This window comes from Idiotropiscis lumnitzeri, chromosome 14 (assembly GCF_059441095.1).
Source record: "Idiotropiscis lumnitzeri isolate Australia: NSW breed Sydney's pygmy pipehorse chromosome 14, RoL_Ilum_1.0, whole genome shotgun sequence".
Lineage (NCBI taxonomy): Eukaryota > Metazoa > Chordata > Actinopteri > Syngnathiformes > Syngnathidae > Idiotropiscis > Idiotropiscis lumnitzeri.
The window spans coordinates 9,579,763-9,596,239 of record NC_142404.1 but is presented as its reverse complement, the minus strand read 5'-3'; the positions used below and the strand labels follow the sequence as shown (position 1 = coordinate 9,596,239).

The window sequence follows — 16,477 nt, the reverse complement described above, 5'->3', positions numbered from 1 at the left end:
AAAGGCATTGGGGATGAATACTCGCATCCATATATTCATGTATTGTCAATTTTCAATGGATTCATGGCCAGGCATCCCAAAACCTTCGATCTGCAAATACAATCTTAATGAAACTGCAACTTATCTGTAGTATTTAGAATGACAACAGCTACGTATATAACACTAACACTACTTAAGAGTGTGTGATTGATGGGCCAGGTGAATTTAATTTTATCTTCTCCAAGCTTTGGAGCACACGTGTCCAATGATTCATTGTTTCAGTATCCTACGCAAGTTGTTGTCCTCTAACAAGGAGCAGAATCACTAAACTTCATTTAGTATTGAGTGATTTGTTTTTTCTTGTGAAAAGAAATACACAAAAAGATTTTTTGGAGGTGCGGGGGGTACTAGAACTGATTAATTGCAATTGCAATCATTTCAATAGGAAAAGGTCATTTGAGTTTAGTCTTCTGATATACAAGTGTATTCGTGGAACAAATTAAACTCATATCCTAAGGCAACAGTGCATCTAACTCTTTGGAAGTACTGAAAGCTTGTATTTTCACTTCTTAAATTTGAAATGGCCTGGCATCAAGGGCTGAATAATTTACAAATACAAATCAATTTTTTAATTAAACCAAAGAAATCTGTCTGATTTCACTCATCTCTCTCTCTCCCAAGTGTTTCAGAAGTGCAGTTCATGTTTTTATATGAAACAGCAATAGTTGAAGTGATAACTCCATAGATTTGTTTGCAATGTTGTTTTAATCTGATTTACTCTTTGTTTGTGCCACAGTTGTTTAGTAATTCTTAGTTGTTGTGGTGAATGCTTAAAAGACTGCAAGTCAAACTGTTTAGTAAGTTAACAATTCTAATTGAAGTCGCTAAATAACAGAATAATCTTTTTTATTTATTATATTCATGGTTCATTTACCTTAATTTTAGCATAAGCCTGACTTGTTAAAGCAAAACATTTATGCATAATATATCAGATAGTTTTTTGTAATACACCTTAATGTATTGCTTGCGTTGGGTAAAAAAAAAAAAATACATGACCCTTAAAAAAATGGCATTTTAAATTGGAATATTTAGAGAGAAAAAAAACACCCACTATTTCTCAAATTTGTTCAGCCCTGCTGACATCCCAATATTTTTCCCCCATAAAAACAATCTCATAATTTCTCCGTAGGCTACAGAATGAGATCTGGCGTTTAAATAAATTTAAATAATGCTAGTCTAAGGATACGGGATGCTGTTAGAATGGTAGAAAAGAGTCCAATTGGATGAAGGATGGAAGTGTAAAAGTAACAAGTCAGCGTGGTTCTTAGGAGTCAAGCAGCTTGGCCGCCGCTGCCGCCATTCAACACTTCTCTGACCCGATTGTTCGGAATGTTGCGACGTGCATCAGGCGCCGTGCCGACATTGCCGCGTGGCCCGAGCTCCTGGTGGGGGTCGTCGTTCGACTCGGTGGAGTTGCACGACAGGCAGAGAAGGGCGCAGCAGTCCTCGAAGCCTTGGCTCATGCTGGACGCGAAGAGACGACGACAAGGGTGACAGGACTGGTAGAAGACGAGCATGAAGAAAACGCAGGCGCCGTAGGCCCCCAGCAACTCCAGCATCAGCAGCGGTGCTGACATGAACTCGTAGAAGTCTGTCCTGTAGATGTACCAGATCAGCAGCAGCGATGCATTCTCGATGAAGCGCAGCATGTAATACACCACCATGCGGTACCAGTTCTGGGACTTGTTAATTAGGTCCGGGTCACTGAGCTTCACCTGCACGGCCGACCAGCAGAACATGTTGATGCCGGCGTACAGGAAGGTGAGCATGCACAGCACGACGGCGGTGCCCACGTGCGTCAGAGTCTTCTCAATGTGCTGCGGGAAGGGCGAGTGGCTCCTCCAGAACAGGATCCAAGGGTAGAAGAAGAAGGCCAGGAAGTTGACCAGAACCACAGGAAGCACCCAGACTTTCAGCACCGAGCTGAACAGAACCAGCACCACCACGCGGCTGGCAATCTCACAGCTGCGCCACATGAAGATGCACATGTAGGCCGACGGACTCAAGGACACTTGGTATTCGTCGTATTTGATCTTGATGGCCAGGATGTTGCAGCGGAGGGCGCCGTAGACGATGGACAGCAAGGAAATCACCATCAGAGTGCCTGAACAAAAACACCAGATGACCAGATGGAGAAGTGTAAGTCAAAGTCTAACAGGTGCAGCTCACAAGTAATGGAATATTGTGATTTTCCAGGAATGCTTTAAAAGTGACACTGGCAGAGCTTTATGGGAATAAAATGCCGCATATCGATATGCACCTGTTTCCTAATTATTGTAAGAAACAACTAACATGATCAGTGACCCACAAGGGAGGCACATTCACCAGGAAGCTGTCACTTTGAGGGAAGGGAGTGGCTTGTCAATTTTTTTGCTTTCAAAGGGATCATAGACTTGATATGAAAGGGTTGAAGGCGTGTGCCTCGCTGCTCGTTCTGTAAATAATTCGTTTTGTTGTGGAGAGTACAAACATGTGATCATCTCCATCTCATCGTTGACTGCATCTCCACAATTGGTGGTGAGGCGATGTGAGCAAAATATCCGATGTCAAATCGATATTAGCATCCATGGCGCAATGGTCGAGTTGTCCCACAATCCCTAGCCTGTGCTTTCAGCACATCAAGGTCCAGGTGAACTTTGACCCACAAGACAGTGGAAACCCCCCCCCCCCCAAAAAAAAATCAACTCACAGTCCTAGGAAGTTGTTGCACTCTTAAGACAAGGGACTACTACTCCTACAAGGGTAGCTTTTTCTTAAATAAATCAGGCTTGTACTAAGGTAGACTTTTACACTTTCAAATGTAGATATTTGTAATTACATGGTCATAATCTCTCTGAGGAATTAAAGTACTGACAGCCTCCCACACAGCAGTTACATAACACTCATCTTTTTTTATCCACTGACTCTAATCTGCCGGCCACTTGGACCCCAACCCACGTCCACCCCATCCAACTCACCTCTTCCGACAGACACGGCTCGCTGCAGGACGCAGATGTAGAGCTGAAGGGTGAGCTGCGGGGCCGAGCCCAGGAAGGCCTGCATGACGGCGGTGCGCGCGAAGGCCGCCCGGTGCGTCACCAACTTGCCCTCGGCCTGGCCCACCTGGCGCTCCACCTCACGGGGCTCACCCCGGCGGGGCATCTGCTTCTTCCTTGTGATGCTGACATAGGGATCCTCAACGCGGCCCACGCTGCCGTAGGTCCAGAAAGCCTCCAAACACCTTCGAGCGACACAGATCAATGAAAGTCACTTTTGCTTATTAAGCTGCAGAGAAACATCATTGGTGACATAAAAAAAATGTTTTTAAAGTCAACCTCAACTTTGTGGTTTTTCACCTTTCGCGGGGGTTCTGGTCCATATTAACCACCATAAATGAGGCTGCTTCAAACCAAAATGGACAACATACTTTTCAATGACTTTGAGACTTTTTCATGTGTGCTTTTATGAGGCACGTCCACCCAATTTCATGTCTATTGACAAAATTGATGTCGTATTTTTTTTCTAATTTTTAAGGAGGCGCAAGGATGTAAGTGCTTTCTGTTTGACCAGAATGCAGGTGTGCGCAAAACTGTCAAGACTCATTAAAAGTTATCAGCATTTGTTGAAAGAGTGGTTCCAACGTTAAGTTTAGTTCTAAAGTTCTAAAAACTGGCATATGGTTCCTATCTGCAACTCTTTTTTCTCTGAAGCTTGAAAGCCAGTCAGTGTGCCAGCAGGGTAATCAGACATATTGGTTCCGGCCACAGTTTGGCGCATGAGCCAAAGCAGCACTGATATGATGCCAGGATAAAAAAATGTGTTGATGCACACAATCCTGAGATCTCTTCGATCATCGGTGTTTCTCGTCACGTAAGCATGCCATGATTAGTATGGTATTCGTATAACATGGAGTATAGAAATATATTTTGTCATATTTATCAATTAATGCTTAAGTTCCACTACAGTTTTGCATTTTTCTTTTCACAAATGTCAGCTATAAATTACAACACATGATAAAATCCATCTGACGTAAGCTTTTATGGGTCACACTTAAAAACAAAAAATGAAAATATTCAAAAACTTTTGAAATTGGCATCAAAAATACATTTAATGAGACATCAAGTCATCACTGATTAAAAAATGTTGGGTTGAACCTGCACGTGGCTCAAAGTGATGACATGGTGAATCTAGTACATTCCAGTTTCCTAGGGGGGTTGTTTTTTCCATCCTTTGCTTTCCCCTTCCACAAACAAGTTAAAGGGTGGGGGGGGGGACAAAGAGCAAGGTATAAGGGGAACTCTTCTCCTCATCTATCGTCAGAACACCAATTTATTCCCTATCAGTGTGAAATTATCCAGTTTAATGTCATGGGTCATAAAATTATTGATTTATAACATACAATCTCTTTGTTCAACTGTGCCAGGGAGGTACTGTATAATGAAAGGCAGTCTAAATGCTCTTCCACTAAATGGCAAAAAGTACAAAACGACCCTGTGTCCAATTTTTGTGTCACTTTTATTTAGTGGTGTGCCTTTTTACCTGATGTAAAATATGTGCATTGGCTCAACAAAAGTTGAGACAAAATTGTGTTTATCATTCCATTTGTACGTCAACAGCAGTTATATATGCATTCCAAGTGTTGGTTTTTGGCTCAGATAAGGGTAAATGCGGCTGCTGGCTTCCCCTCTCAGCTCATGTTGCCAGAAGATAAGGAGGTTAACGGTGTCACATGCTATTCTTAGACGTGCTCTTCACGTAGGAAACATGCAATCCCCCTTTTGACTGTACTTGTGTACAATTGAGGAGGAAAAGGAAAGGACGGGATTGGATCCTCTGGTATCGTACAAACATCAGCTTGTGCACATGAAATATAAATAAAGAAGAAGACACTAAAAAGGCGAATGTGTGTGATTTTAATTCAGTTGCAAAATGTCTGCACGTACAATATGTTGAAGAAACAGTGGCGTAAATATCAACGACGGAACCAGTGTGAAGAACCGGGGGTCAGATGCGTTAGGGCCCGAGAAAGAGGGGGAAAAAAAAAAGCTCAGGCAAGTCAGTCCGCTGAGTGGCCAGTATGAGAGGAGGAAATAATAATGACGTGACGTAGAGCACGCAAAAACTGACAAAAATTAGTAAGATGAGGCTAACGTTAAAAAGATAAGATAGGCTTTTTTTTTTTTAATCAAAGCCAGGGAGAAGCTACATCGCGCCGGAATTAAGCAGTAGTTTGGCGTCAAGCTCCAACAGTGAAGTTGCAATGACCCTACGGCTGCGGCCTGCTTCTCCAGGCAATCAGAAGGAGACTCCACCACCACTGCAGCCTCAGAGGATGAATTTGGCGCATTCGGATATGCCCACCTGTGAACTTGTTGCAGGGACTACTTTGTCCACAACTGTGCCTTTAGGCGCCAATGCAAAAAAATGTATATTAGCAATTTACTTGTGTAATTCTGGCGTACCGGGGCCATTGTGCGCGTGTGCGTGTGAGCGTGTGTCCACTGTGCTGCCCATGAGCCCAGAATATTCAAATTAATCCAGTGTTTCCAAACATAAGTTGTCAAAATGAACTGACAACATGCAATTGCTCAAATGCATTTCAAATTATAGTTATATTTTTGTGTTAATTAACAAAATGCAGTAACACGGGTAAATTGTAAAAAATGAACAATTCAAATTCCTTGTACCCCACATAGAATGCACTGTCAATCTTCATGTTCACGTGGTGAATTCAGAACAGCACGCCAAGACGAAAAATTGCTTTCCCATTTGGTTTGTATTTATTAATCAATGGGCACACTGTTTATCTGCAGACCTGTTGCCAGACCGCAGTCTTAAGGAGCGGTACATTAAATGCACATTGGGGAATTTATTATAATCACTCCATAGACAGTACTTACTTTGCCCCATATTTTTAATGATCCTATACCGAACTGTATTTGCACAGCACTGAAGCTTGCTGTCAATAGTGTTGAACAGCGCCCTGTGCGACATCCGCTGGCCAATAATACCTTTGACAACATATACAGTAGGCAAAAGAACCAGACTAGAATTACCTCCGGTAGAAACTGAATGAGAATTCTGAATCTGGGGGGATTCCTGCTCCCTTGCCCACCGACACCTCCACCGCCCCACCCCAGTGCGCCCATGGCTCGTGTACCTCTGACAGGGAGCAACGAGGGCATGGAGAGCAATGAGTTAGTATTGATCAGCCGGCTGCAACTAACAAATCAGTGGATCAGCAAATGGAAACGACCCCATGCACGCGTGCGCTCACGTGCACAGCGACCACGCACGCACGCCCCCTTATGTGTTTTAATCACAGACGCAAATGAACAAAACCACCGACCTGACGATGGGTCCGAACTGCAGCATGTGCAGCAGCAAGATGAACGGCCGGTCCCTGCCCAGGTCCCGGTGGAAGAAGATGAGGGCCAGCTGCACCAGCATTGACGGTACAAGCGAGAAGAGCAAGGTAAGCTGTTGCCAGACCTTGTCCCCCGCCGATTGGTACGTGGAGCTCAGGTAGAGCGCCGCAGTGGTCTCGGCCGTGAACAGGGACACCGACAAAAAGATGGAGCTGGGCAGTCGCATCCTCGCTCACTCAGCCATGGAGGGGCGAGGCCGGAGGACGCGCGTCCGTTCGGCGTCGGCGGCTCGGATGGCGCCTTAGTGTGGAGCACCGCGCTACCTACCGCAGACCATCCGCGCCGTCACCGCCGCCACAGACGTCTTCACCAGCCTGGGTGTAGTTCCGATAGCGGCCACCTCGAGGAACGAGGGCGCTATCGTGCGAGGTATGATGCATCGAATACAATAAGCGCGTTGCGGCGTCACACGGCACCGCCGCGACACGAAACGCGTCCACTAGGAAGCCCTTTATTGAGTGCGCCATCCGAAGAAGATCAAAGAACACGAATTCTCGTGAAAGATGCTGTCGAAAGTACGATTTCAACTTATTGTGGGGAGCAGCTTGGTTGACTTTCGATGTTGGCCACGCCCCCTTCGCCAAAGTTTTGACGTCTGCTTCTAGTGTTGTAGTGATTGGTACATTCATTTTAGATATCTTTAAAAAAATATGTTTGCTGGCCAGTAAGTGCAATTGGAAGAGTGGTTTCGTTGGTTAACAATGACAGTGCAAGGAGGGAATGAAGATAAAAGGCTTGTATAAAATTCCACTCCCTTCAAAAAAGCATAATGTAAATGACTCGTTTCCTGGACAGAGATGTGAAAAAAAATATTATTGTAGAACCAAAAAGGCAAGTTCTACAGGGACCTCATAACATAATAACAACAACATCAAGACATCTTTTGTTTGTTTTCTTTCCCCGAAAGCCGTGCTCTTACCATAATTCATGTGCTTCATTTTCAATATGAATTATTCACTGAAATCAAAAACATCCCATGCTTGATTTGCATTTAGGAGAGTAATCTGAAATGGACAATGTGATACTTCGTGGGATGATGCTGGTAAAGCTGAAAAGCTAAACATTTACTCAACAACACACATACAAGATAGGTTTCCACTGAACTTGTACAAATACTTTCTTGTTTCTTCCAATGCAAGACAATTTCATCTTCAAGTATTCTATTTCTTATGTGTCCTCTCCTTCACTCAAAGACACTGAACAGCGGGAATTCGGCCTGCTCCGGCTGCAGCAGGTCCACCAGGAAGCAGACGGTCCCAGACAGTCCTTCGAACAGGCTGCACACTCTGGTGACGGACCGCGGGCCCGCCTTGAAGTCCCCCGTGAACAGGAACTCCGCAAACCTTTGTGGAGAGAAAGCCAAATGTTGGTAAAGAATGTTGTGATGGAGAGATAGCTCAAACACTTATGAATCACTTTATTTTGTACTCCTGTAATACATACAAGGCGTTGCATAGACTGCTGGCGGTTTTTTCCCCTGTCAAAGATGTGCGGCGGTGCGAGCACAACTGTGGACTAGTTGGACGTGTGTACTAAAGACATTTGGAATTCTATACCGCTAGTTGTTCGCTAGCTTTTGCCCGGCCCACAAACAGCTCATCAGAACCGCACTCCAGGAAATCGATGGGCGCGCACACTTGCCACAGGTTACGAAATTTCGTCAGCGGTTTTACGAAGTCGGCCAAGCCCAGGGACTTGTAGCTCATCGCGGCCGCCCCGCCGAGTAAGAAAGCGGCACCCATGCTCCTGTCCGGCTCGGCGTCCGCATGGCGCACAGATATGTCGATGATGCGCTTGGCCGCCTTGAGGTAAGCGTCGCGCCTATCGGAGAACAGCGGACACTCGCTGACATAGTAAAGCATGTACGCCACGCCGGCCGGGCCGTCATACAGCCCGCCGTCGCAGCCGTCTACGTCGCTTGATGTGGGGACCTTTGTGAGGATCCTGTCCACCGTTGCGACCACCACCGGAACCACCGTTTCGGCCCCGTGGTCGGGCGGCAGCGCGTCCTTGCTGTAGTCCGAGAAGCGGTTGGCAAAGCAGCGAGTATTCTCCATCCCCGGAGGAGGAAGAGGCCACGAAGACACCGGCCTGCCTGAGGTATCAAAGGATGAGAGGAAGGTGGAGAATTTAGTGATCCAATCCCGTCAGCCCTGAGTTGATTGGTCATCACCAGTGATGGTTTGGGCTCAGATTGGATGATGGACCGAGTCTTAAACAAATGTACCTGTTGAAATGCGAGCGGGGCGGCGACATTATTATTTTAAGTACAATCCAGTAATGTCATTCTCAGTGGCGTGCAGAGGACATTGGAAGGATTTTGACGCTCCAATAGAAGAAATTGTCGACTGTGGGGGTGCAGACGGAAGATTTGCCAACTTTATCGCTTGATCGACGATCGTTGGCCTATGAGGGTCCGGCTGAATTAGTCGTTTGAGAGTTCATTTTACATTGTACAAGTAATGTAGAACTCCACGAACGCTGTCCTTGGTGCTAAAAATGTTATTGGTCCCAAGAGTCTCGAGGACACAGTTCATATAAAAAGTAGGATAAAATCACTGCAACCATGCATTGAGAAAAATATATGGGATGTTTGTGGAGAAGGAGAGGTATAAAAGTGAATACTTTTTGGTCCATGGTGAATCCAAAATGATATAAAACAGTCCAGTGGCGTGTTCACACAAAGGCCTTCAGTGAAGTTCTTAGTCCGACTTGACTAAATACCTCTCATAATGCCATCATTTATGAAAGGCTGGAGAAATAATATACAGACACTCACCTCGGGTCACGATAGCTTCTCTTGAAAGGTCTGTCTTTAAAATGACCACGCAAATATATATTGAATCAAATTGACACTTTTCCTTCCTTCAGCCATCAGTGCATCCTCAAGTACGTAGTTACTACTACCACTGGGCAGTAGAGAATTTTGGAGGTTCCATTTTAAACCACTACAGTGCCCAAGTACAGTCCGTGGGGGCCACAATCCTGCATGTTTTCAATATTTCCCCCCTCCAACACGCCTGATTCAAATGATCAATTCATCAAGTTTTGAGAAGCCTGATCATGATTCTGATCATTTGAATCAGGTAAGTTGGAAGAGGAAGACATCTAAGGCTGGATAGGGACTCCCGAGGACCGGACTTGGGCTACATAAGTGACAGAATAACACAAATAGGTTCAAGACGTTTATTTCACATTTCCCTGCATTTCTGCCAGCCAAGCATCACTGGGGGTGTATTGTTTCAAGTGCTAATCGCAACATTATGCTAACAAGCACTAGGTCTGGATAGCTGCCGCACTTTTACAGGCCATTATGTCTGGCAACCGTACGCTGAGAAAAGAAGATAGTGGAAAGGGAGGGGGTTGTCTTTTACCGGATTAACTTGACTAGCCTGTCCTGAGAAAAAGATCATTATGATAAATTTGACACAGTGTGAGGTACTTGTGAGTCATAGCTTGGAAGAAAAACTGGAAACAAAGTCTTCCTGGCTTCATCTAAATATAAACAAAAATAAAATGAACAAGCACAAAGGAGATAATATTTAAACTAGCAGATAATGAAATATAGACTTACGGCAAGTGAATGAACTGTGCATGAAATAATATAGGGGGGAAAAAAGTTATGAAATCACCTTGTTTCAGTTTTATCAAAGGTCCCCAGAAGGGGATATATCTCATCTCATGGCAACATATTCACTTTTGTATTTAGTGCGCGATTGATAAAATGCTCTTGATCCAAAAAACACTTCAGTAAAAATGTGTGAATTGAAACCTGCCCAAGGTGAAGAAACAAAGAAAAAAAATTGCGCGTCAATGTTTAGCCACAGTGGATACAGGAAGTCACCAGATTCCTGATACGGTAGCAGGGTTATAAATGTGTGAATACAGCAGTAATAAAGCAATTACCTTTCAATTGTTTTTCGAATTAAGCAAAACCTTTTCGGTGGAAGAATGAAAATGTTAAATTAAAGCTGCAAGGAGTGATGAATAGGCACTCACACTCCCTTTTCAAGATAAATTCATAAAATACATCACATTCATTATATAATCTAAAAAATGAGAATCTGTATTTTACGTTTTCACCCAGATAAACACGTTTTACAAGAATAAAAAACACAGCAGTTGTTAAAGAGCCTTTGCAACGCCTCCCCAAATAATACAGTGGTTTGTCCAGGTACAGCGTACATTTATTTTGTGTGGAAGAATGTAGATGAAATCTTGCACCCATTAAAAAGTAAGATATTCCTTTTAACTTTTTATTTCTACTTTTTGCCCAACACGGTTGGTGAAAATCACCAAGGTAAGGTTTTGTGCAGTCCTGTCAGACAAACAGTCAAAAAAAAAAATCAACATAACCGTATCTCCGTATATCTCTCACAATAAATAGTTTGTCCCTTTCTAATAATGTATACAAAGTTTTTGTTTCTTAACTTTCTTGCTCCATCAGGGGCAGAAAAGCGAGAGGAACCGCTTACTTGATGGCGCTTTTCGACAGAGCTTTATCTTTACTCTCGCTTAGTTCTTGCCTCCACAGCCCGAGAGGACCACTGGCGTCCACGGCCACGTCCATGAGCCAGTCAGGCAACAACCACTGGAGCAACAACAGGAAGAGGAAGTCCAGAACTGCCACAAAGGCAAAGATGGAGCCAGCCACCGGGCCGCAGTGAGTCCTCAGCCTTCGAAGGCGTCGGTCAAGGGGAAGCACCTCCTCGCCGCATACTCTGTCATAAACCTGAGAGAGAAAACATTTTTACTTGATTGAGCTCGCTTTGAATATACAATGCAACCTCTAGAGTAGAACACCCGGAGGGCACACCGTTTTTTGTTTTTTTGCCTTCATTGAATTGCTTTATGTTCAACAAAACTCACATTGAAAGACTCACTTCAACACTTACCAAAGTTAATGTTTAGATAGTTTCGATGATGATTTTTTTTACACTTGCATAGCGAGGATGTATAAATGAAATGAGATGCGGCAGGTGGACATGTTTCATATTTCTTGACATTTTTGGGTTGTTCTTTTTACAAGGCTAAAATGTTGCTAGGTGAAGAAATGAGATTTCAGGGCACATCCATTAGGCTCTGCGCTCTCATCATTTCCCATTAAAGTTGAGAATGTTTGATTAGTTCAACTTAATAGTATTGCACCGTTTACATTATTATTGCAATTTTTTTTATACTTGGTAAGAATGTTTAAAAAAATGTGAATTCCATGTAGAGTAATTTGCCACAAACTAACGAGTGTTAGCTTGGTTTTTACTTTGCACTGTACTTTCAAATAGGATGTTCAACTTCTTTTTACCCTTTTGTCAATGTTAAAAGCAGAAAAGAAGGCTTCCTTAATTTTACGTGTGGCTTAAATTGTAGTAATCGTCACACTATAGTGCACGGTTGTGTTTACATTGAGAAATGACAGTAGAAGGTTACGGATTCTGCTCAACCCACCTTTTCAGTCCTCTCGGCAACGTTTCTCCAGGTGTAGAGGTTCCGCACCCGTGCGTGAATGGAGGCGGGAGTGGCGACAGAGCCAGAACGCTGCTGCGCTATGACCGTTTCCAACCCGGCACATAGCGACTGCACCGTTGGCTCACAAAGCGTGATCAAGTCCTCAGGTAGCACCTCGGGAATCCCTCCCACACGAGTGCTGACAACCTTCGAGGAAGTTTACGAACACATGTCATATATAAATGATGAACCGACAGACATTTGTCCGTTATTTCTTTTCAGAAAATGGGACTTTATAGTGCCGATTCTCAAATGTTCCTTTTTTTCAGTTAAAGATCATCAAACAACTATAAATAACAGTCAAAATATAACCCAATTATATATACACGGCCGTTTTTAATGGTGATTGTATTTATTAGGGCGGCACGGTGGACGACTGGTTAGCACGATGGCCTCAGTGCAGAGGTCGTTGGATCAATTACGGCCTTCCTGTGTGGACTTTGCATGTTCTCCTCATGATTTACAAGTGGTAAAATTTTATGTTTACTTGGGTCATCTTTGTCTGATTATATTTGATTATTTCAAATGTTACAATAGGGAAACTATGCAAGAGTGCAAATACTTTCTCACGGCACTGTGCATTGCGTGAAGGAACAAAGCGCACCTGTAGTCCACAACTGGCTCCCTCGACGATGGCCATGCAGAAAGCTTCGGTGAGTGAGGTGTTGAGGAAGATGTGACCCTGCACCAGAACTCCTCTGACATCTTTGTGCTCCAGAGGCCCCAACAGGCGCACCCTTCAGTTATAATAATTCAGTCAAAGATCTAAACACTTAAAACACATTACGATTCGTGATAAACAAGACCATTGACAGGGTTATTGCATGATTACGGAGCAAAGTATTTGATCACATGGCCATTGCGCTTACAGAAAGTGAAAACAAAATTATGCAGTTTTTTTTTTGGATGAGAGGGCCTCCATCTCCACATCTGCTAAAACAAAGGAGATTGTCGTCGACTTCAGGAGGAACAAGACGCTGCCGCCCCCCCTCTGCATCGAAGGCGTGTGTGTGGAGAGGGTCCACACGTTCAAGTTCCTGGGAGTACAGATCTCCGATGACCTTTCTTGGAGTCACAACACCACAGCAGTGGTAAAGAAGGTCCGCCAACGTCTGCACTTCCTGAGAGTCCTCAGGAAATTCAACCTGGACAGGAAGCTGCTGCTGGCCTTCTACCACTCGTCCATCGAGAGCCTGCTGACGTACTGTGTCTCCACCTGGTACAGCGGCTGCACTGAGGCGGACAGAGTGAGGCTCCAGAGGACAGTCAAAACAGCGCAAAGGATTATTGGCTGCCCTCTCCCCCCACTGTCGGACATCTACACCGCCCGGTGCCTCAGAAGGGCTCTCAACATCGTCAATGACAATACCCACCCAAACTCACACCTGTTCGACCTGTTGCCCTCTGGCAGGCGCTACAGATGCATCAAATCAAGGACCAATAGACTGAGAAACAGTTTCTTTCCGAGAGCCATCTCCATACTGAACTCTCACACACACACGAGACCACCCTAACCTCGCAAAACAGCATTGTGATGTGTTTCTATATGCCCTATTCAGTACTGAATTCCATTGCACTGTCTTCTTTATTTATCTAATTTATATATTTGTCTGTATTATTGTTGTATTGCACTGGAGAGGGGAGCCCTCTAATCTCGTTGCACACTTGAGTACAATGACAATAAAGGGATTTCTATTTCTATTTCTATCTATTTCTAGTTTACATCAGAGTAGTGCTCCTGGCTAACTTTGTTTTAGTAGGGGCACAGTGGCACCTAAACCTGAAATTTTAGGGGCACAAGAAGAACTTTTAAGGGCGCACACAGGAAGTTGACGTAAAAATTGATGATAAATAGGCTGAAGTGTGGCACACACGTTTGTCAGCAAAAAAGACAAATATATATATTCAAGAGAACAAATATAATTCAGCAGATAGTAGAGGAAAAAGTTACTTGCACTGTCTCAAATTTATAGGCGCAAAATTCAACCATTTAGGGGCAGTCTGGAGCCCTGCCGAGGTTTTATTAGGGAACTTCTTCCACACCAGACAAAAACAAAAATCATGCACCTTGCTCTGTGGATTTGGGAAAAGACGATGGTTTGGCACATATGTCTCACAGTTCCAAGGTTGGCAGTTCATATTCTTGCTATGGACTTTAACTGTAGAGTTTGCATGTTCCCCCGTGCTTGTGTTGGTTTCCCTCGGAAAGTCCAGCTTCCTTCAACATTACCAAAACTGCTTCTTGGGTTAATCCAAGACTCAAAAACCTAAAAATCCTTATGTGTGAATGTGATTGGAACGATCGTTTGTCTATTTGTGCGCTATACCAAAAATGAATGCTTAAATGAACATACTGTTGTAGTGGTAAACAAGCTACTTGTTTCAGATATTTGGAGAGTTATTGCGGTCTTCTGAGTTATGTCATTCAGCTCCTGTAAGTAGTCTTTTGTCCCTGACAAAAGCTGTGATAAAGTCAAGCTGGCAGTTTGAAAAATGTTATCAGGTAAAGAGGGATAAAGCTGGAGAATGAGCATTCAGTACATCTAAAATTACCTGTCATGTAGATGGTATTTCTCCCTCACTTCCTCCAGGACAAGTCTCTTTGGCCCCTCTCCTCCAATGAGGAAATGCAGATCTGGATGTTTGTGGCAGAGCTTTGGGATGATTCCACTGAGAAGATCAATGCCTGTCAAGTGGGAAGCCTCTGGTCAAGTTCCATCCTTGAATTGTAAATAACCGTGAGAAGCAAAGACCACCAAGACCGTACCTTTACGGTAGACAAGGCGACTGATCACGACGATGGTGATCCTGTTGTCGTGGCGCTGAGATGGGTCGGGCGTGAAGTCGCCGTGCTCGACCGCATTAGGAATGACGGACACGATCTCCGGATCAAGCGAGGCACGCAGCACAGTGTTCTCCTTGCTGGTGTAGGAGACGCACACGATGTGGTTGGTATCGCACAGTGACACCGTCAACAGTTTGTTGGTCAGCACGGAGCTCACGTCAGCAAAGCCAAAGAGCGAGTGGTCAGTGAAGACCTGTAAAATCATACCTAATATTAATCAGAATGCCGTGCTTCGATTAGTGTGGTTGCATAGAACTAATTACTGTTAAGAAAATTCTGACCTATATTTTTCCTAAAGGGGAATTCAAGGTATCTGCCCGCACTAGAGCATCATGTGACCAAACCCAGTGTTTAGTGCACTAATTGGGTCAGAAAGGCTATATTTTGCAAATAAATTTTTTTGCCATGACTTCCCCGCTTTAAAAAGTACAAAAAAATGTTTTGGCAAGAAAAGGTAATATGCATTGATTTTGTTTGTCAGCTAAATCTTGAGATTTGGTTTTATAGGCAAAATAACCCAGCCCTAGATTGTTTGCTACCAGTGAAACTACCGCCTACTGTAAACTGAGTTGAATTCTGATACAGTATTGGTATATAAAATTCAAAATAATAAAATAAAATAAATATCAGCAAAACAATGGCTCATATCGCTAAAATCTCCCATCATATCACTCATTTCTCAAGGCATCACTGTATAAAACGAAACAGGATATACAGTGATAGCTGAATGAGTCTTCCTTTGATGGGTTATGACATACTCCTATGCTAAAGCGTAAACTAGTTCATTGTGTACCTTAACGTCGATGGTGGTGCCATCGTAAATTGAAGAACACTTGTACATGAAAATAAAAAGGCACTACTATATGCAGTGTGAATCCATCTTGCGAACCACATACCGTGTTCAGGCCCATGGTCTTAGCATGGAACAAGGCGTCGTGGGCCATAGCTGAGAACGAGCTGTGTGAATGCACCACGGTGATGCGCTCCCTGACAAAAACACAGCGTAGGAGTGGCATGCTGTGGAAGAAGGTGGTGCTGGTGGACTGGTTGTACATCACTTGCAGAGGCAGGTAGTAGACCTTAAGTCCATTGGTCAGGTACCTGACGCCCTTCCTGTGGCCGTAGGCATGTGTGACAATCACCACCTTGTGTCCCTTCTCTATGAGACACTGGGACAAGAGGTAAATGTGACTCTCAACTCCTCCCATGTTCGGGTAGAAGAAGTCAGACACCATGCAGATGCTGTGCTTCCTCGCGGCAGTTTTGATGGCTTCTCCAGTGGTTCCAGAGACTGCCTGGGATGCATGATTGAAAGCTGATGCCCTTCTTCTGTGGCCCATTGCACTTGTATGACAACAAACGTCAGCTGTTTTGACAACCAGAAATATCCTTTCATTAACGTTGAACAAGATACATTAAGGGGATATTCGTTCGATCATTAGCAATGCACTAATATTCAGTCTCTAAGCTTCATATACTTAATAAACACTGACGTATTGATCGAGTAAATTATACTTTCCTTACCGATTTGTCTTGTATCTTCTTGACAAACTACGGGCAACTCCTTCCGTGGTGTACATTTTTGTTCGCATTCATTCGACAGGCGCTAGCCGATCAACACCTTTGTGTCACTTCCGGGTGCATGACGTCACGTGATTACGTTTATGCCTCTGCTCTAGTG

The 16,477-nt window shown here is 44.0% G+C and overlaps 3 protein-coding genes across 3 annotated transcripts; all 3 read right to left on the bottom strand.

The window, feature by feature from the left end:
- Positions 1 to 1,103: 1,103 nt before the first annotated feature.
- Positions 1,104 to 6,989, bottom strand: xk (X-linked Kx blood group antigen, Kell and VPS13A binding protein). The gene is made up of 3 exons (XM_088315702.1): positions 6,368 to 6,989; positions 2,997 to 3,259; positions 1,104 to 2,143 (listed from the first exon to the last, which is right to left on the bottom strand). The coding sequence occupies exons 1-3, from the start codon at positions 6,610 to 6,612 to the stop codon at positions 1,311 to 1,313; spliced, it is 1,341 nt and encodes a 446-aa protein (XP_088171828.1). The 5' UTR covers positions 6,613 to 6,989; the 3' UTR covers positions 1,104 to 1,310.
- A 369-nt stretch (positions 6,990 to 7,358) lies between these two features.
- On the bottom strand, positions 7,359 to 8,540 carry LOC148323380 (lanC-like protein 3). The gene is made up of 2 exons (XM_088315670.1): positions 8,003 to 8,540; positions 7,359 to 7,842 (listed from the first exon to the last, which is right to left on the bottom strand). Exons 1-2 carry the CDS (start codon positions 8,501 to 8,503, stop codon positions 7,630 to 7,632), a joined length of 714 nt encoding a protein of 237 aa, XP_088171796.1. The 5' UTR covers positions 8,504 to 8,540; the 3' UTR covers positions 7,359 to 7,629.
- Positions 8,541 to 9,618: 1,078 nt separating this feature from the next.
- On the bottom strand, positions 9,619 to 16,476 carry piga (phosphatidylinositol glycan anchor biosynthesis, class A). Its single transcript, XM_088315701.1, has 7 exons — positions 16,321 to 16,476; positions 15,693 to 16,162; positions 14,719 to 14,989; positions 14,505 to 14,637; positions 12,556 to 12,688; positions 11,892 to 12,098; positions 9,619 to 11,178 (listed from the first exon to the last, which is right to left on the bottom strand). Exons 2-7 carry the CDS (start codon positions 16,134 to 16,136, stop codon positions 10,918 to 10,920), a joined length of 1,449 nt encoding a protein of 482 aa, XP_088171827.1. The 5' UTR covers positions 16,137 to 16,162; positions 16,321 to 16,476; the 3' UTR covers positions 9,619 to 10,917.
- Between the last annotated feature and the right edge of the window lies 1 nt (position 16,477).

Coding starts and splice junctions, on each gene's coding strand:
- xk (XM_088315702.1), bottom strand. CDS start 6,612: ATGCGACTGCCCAGCTCCATCTTTTTGTCGGTGTCCCTGTTCACGGCC. Junction 3,260..6,367: donor CAGTTCGGACCCATCGTCAG/GTCGGTGGTTTT, acceptor TGTCGCTCGAAG/GTGTTTGGAGGCTTTCTGGA. Junction 2,144..2,996: donor AGCCGTGTCTGTCGGAAGAG/GTGAGTTGGATG, acceptor GTTTTTGTTCAG/GCACTCTGATGGTGATTTCC.
- LOC148323380 (XM_088315670.1), bottom strand. CDS start 8,503: ATGGAGAATACTCGCTGCTTTGCCAACCGCTTCTCGGACTACAGCAAG. Junction 7,843..8,002: donor AAGCTAGCGAACAACTAGCG/GTATAGAATTCC, acceptor TAAGTGTTTGAG/CTATCTCTCCATCACAACAT.
- piga (XM_088315701.1), bottom strand. CDS start 16,136: ATGGGCCACAGAAGAAGGGCATCAGCTTTCAATCATGCATCCCAGGCA. Junction 14,638..14,718: donor TCGCCTTGTCTACCGTAAAG/GTACGGTCTTGG, acceptor CCCACTTGACAG/GCATTGATCTTCTCAGTGGA. Junction 11,179..11,891: donor TTGCCGAGAGGACTGAAAAG/GTGGGTTGAGCA, acceptor TTTCTCTCTCAG/GTTTATGACAGAGTATGCGG.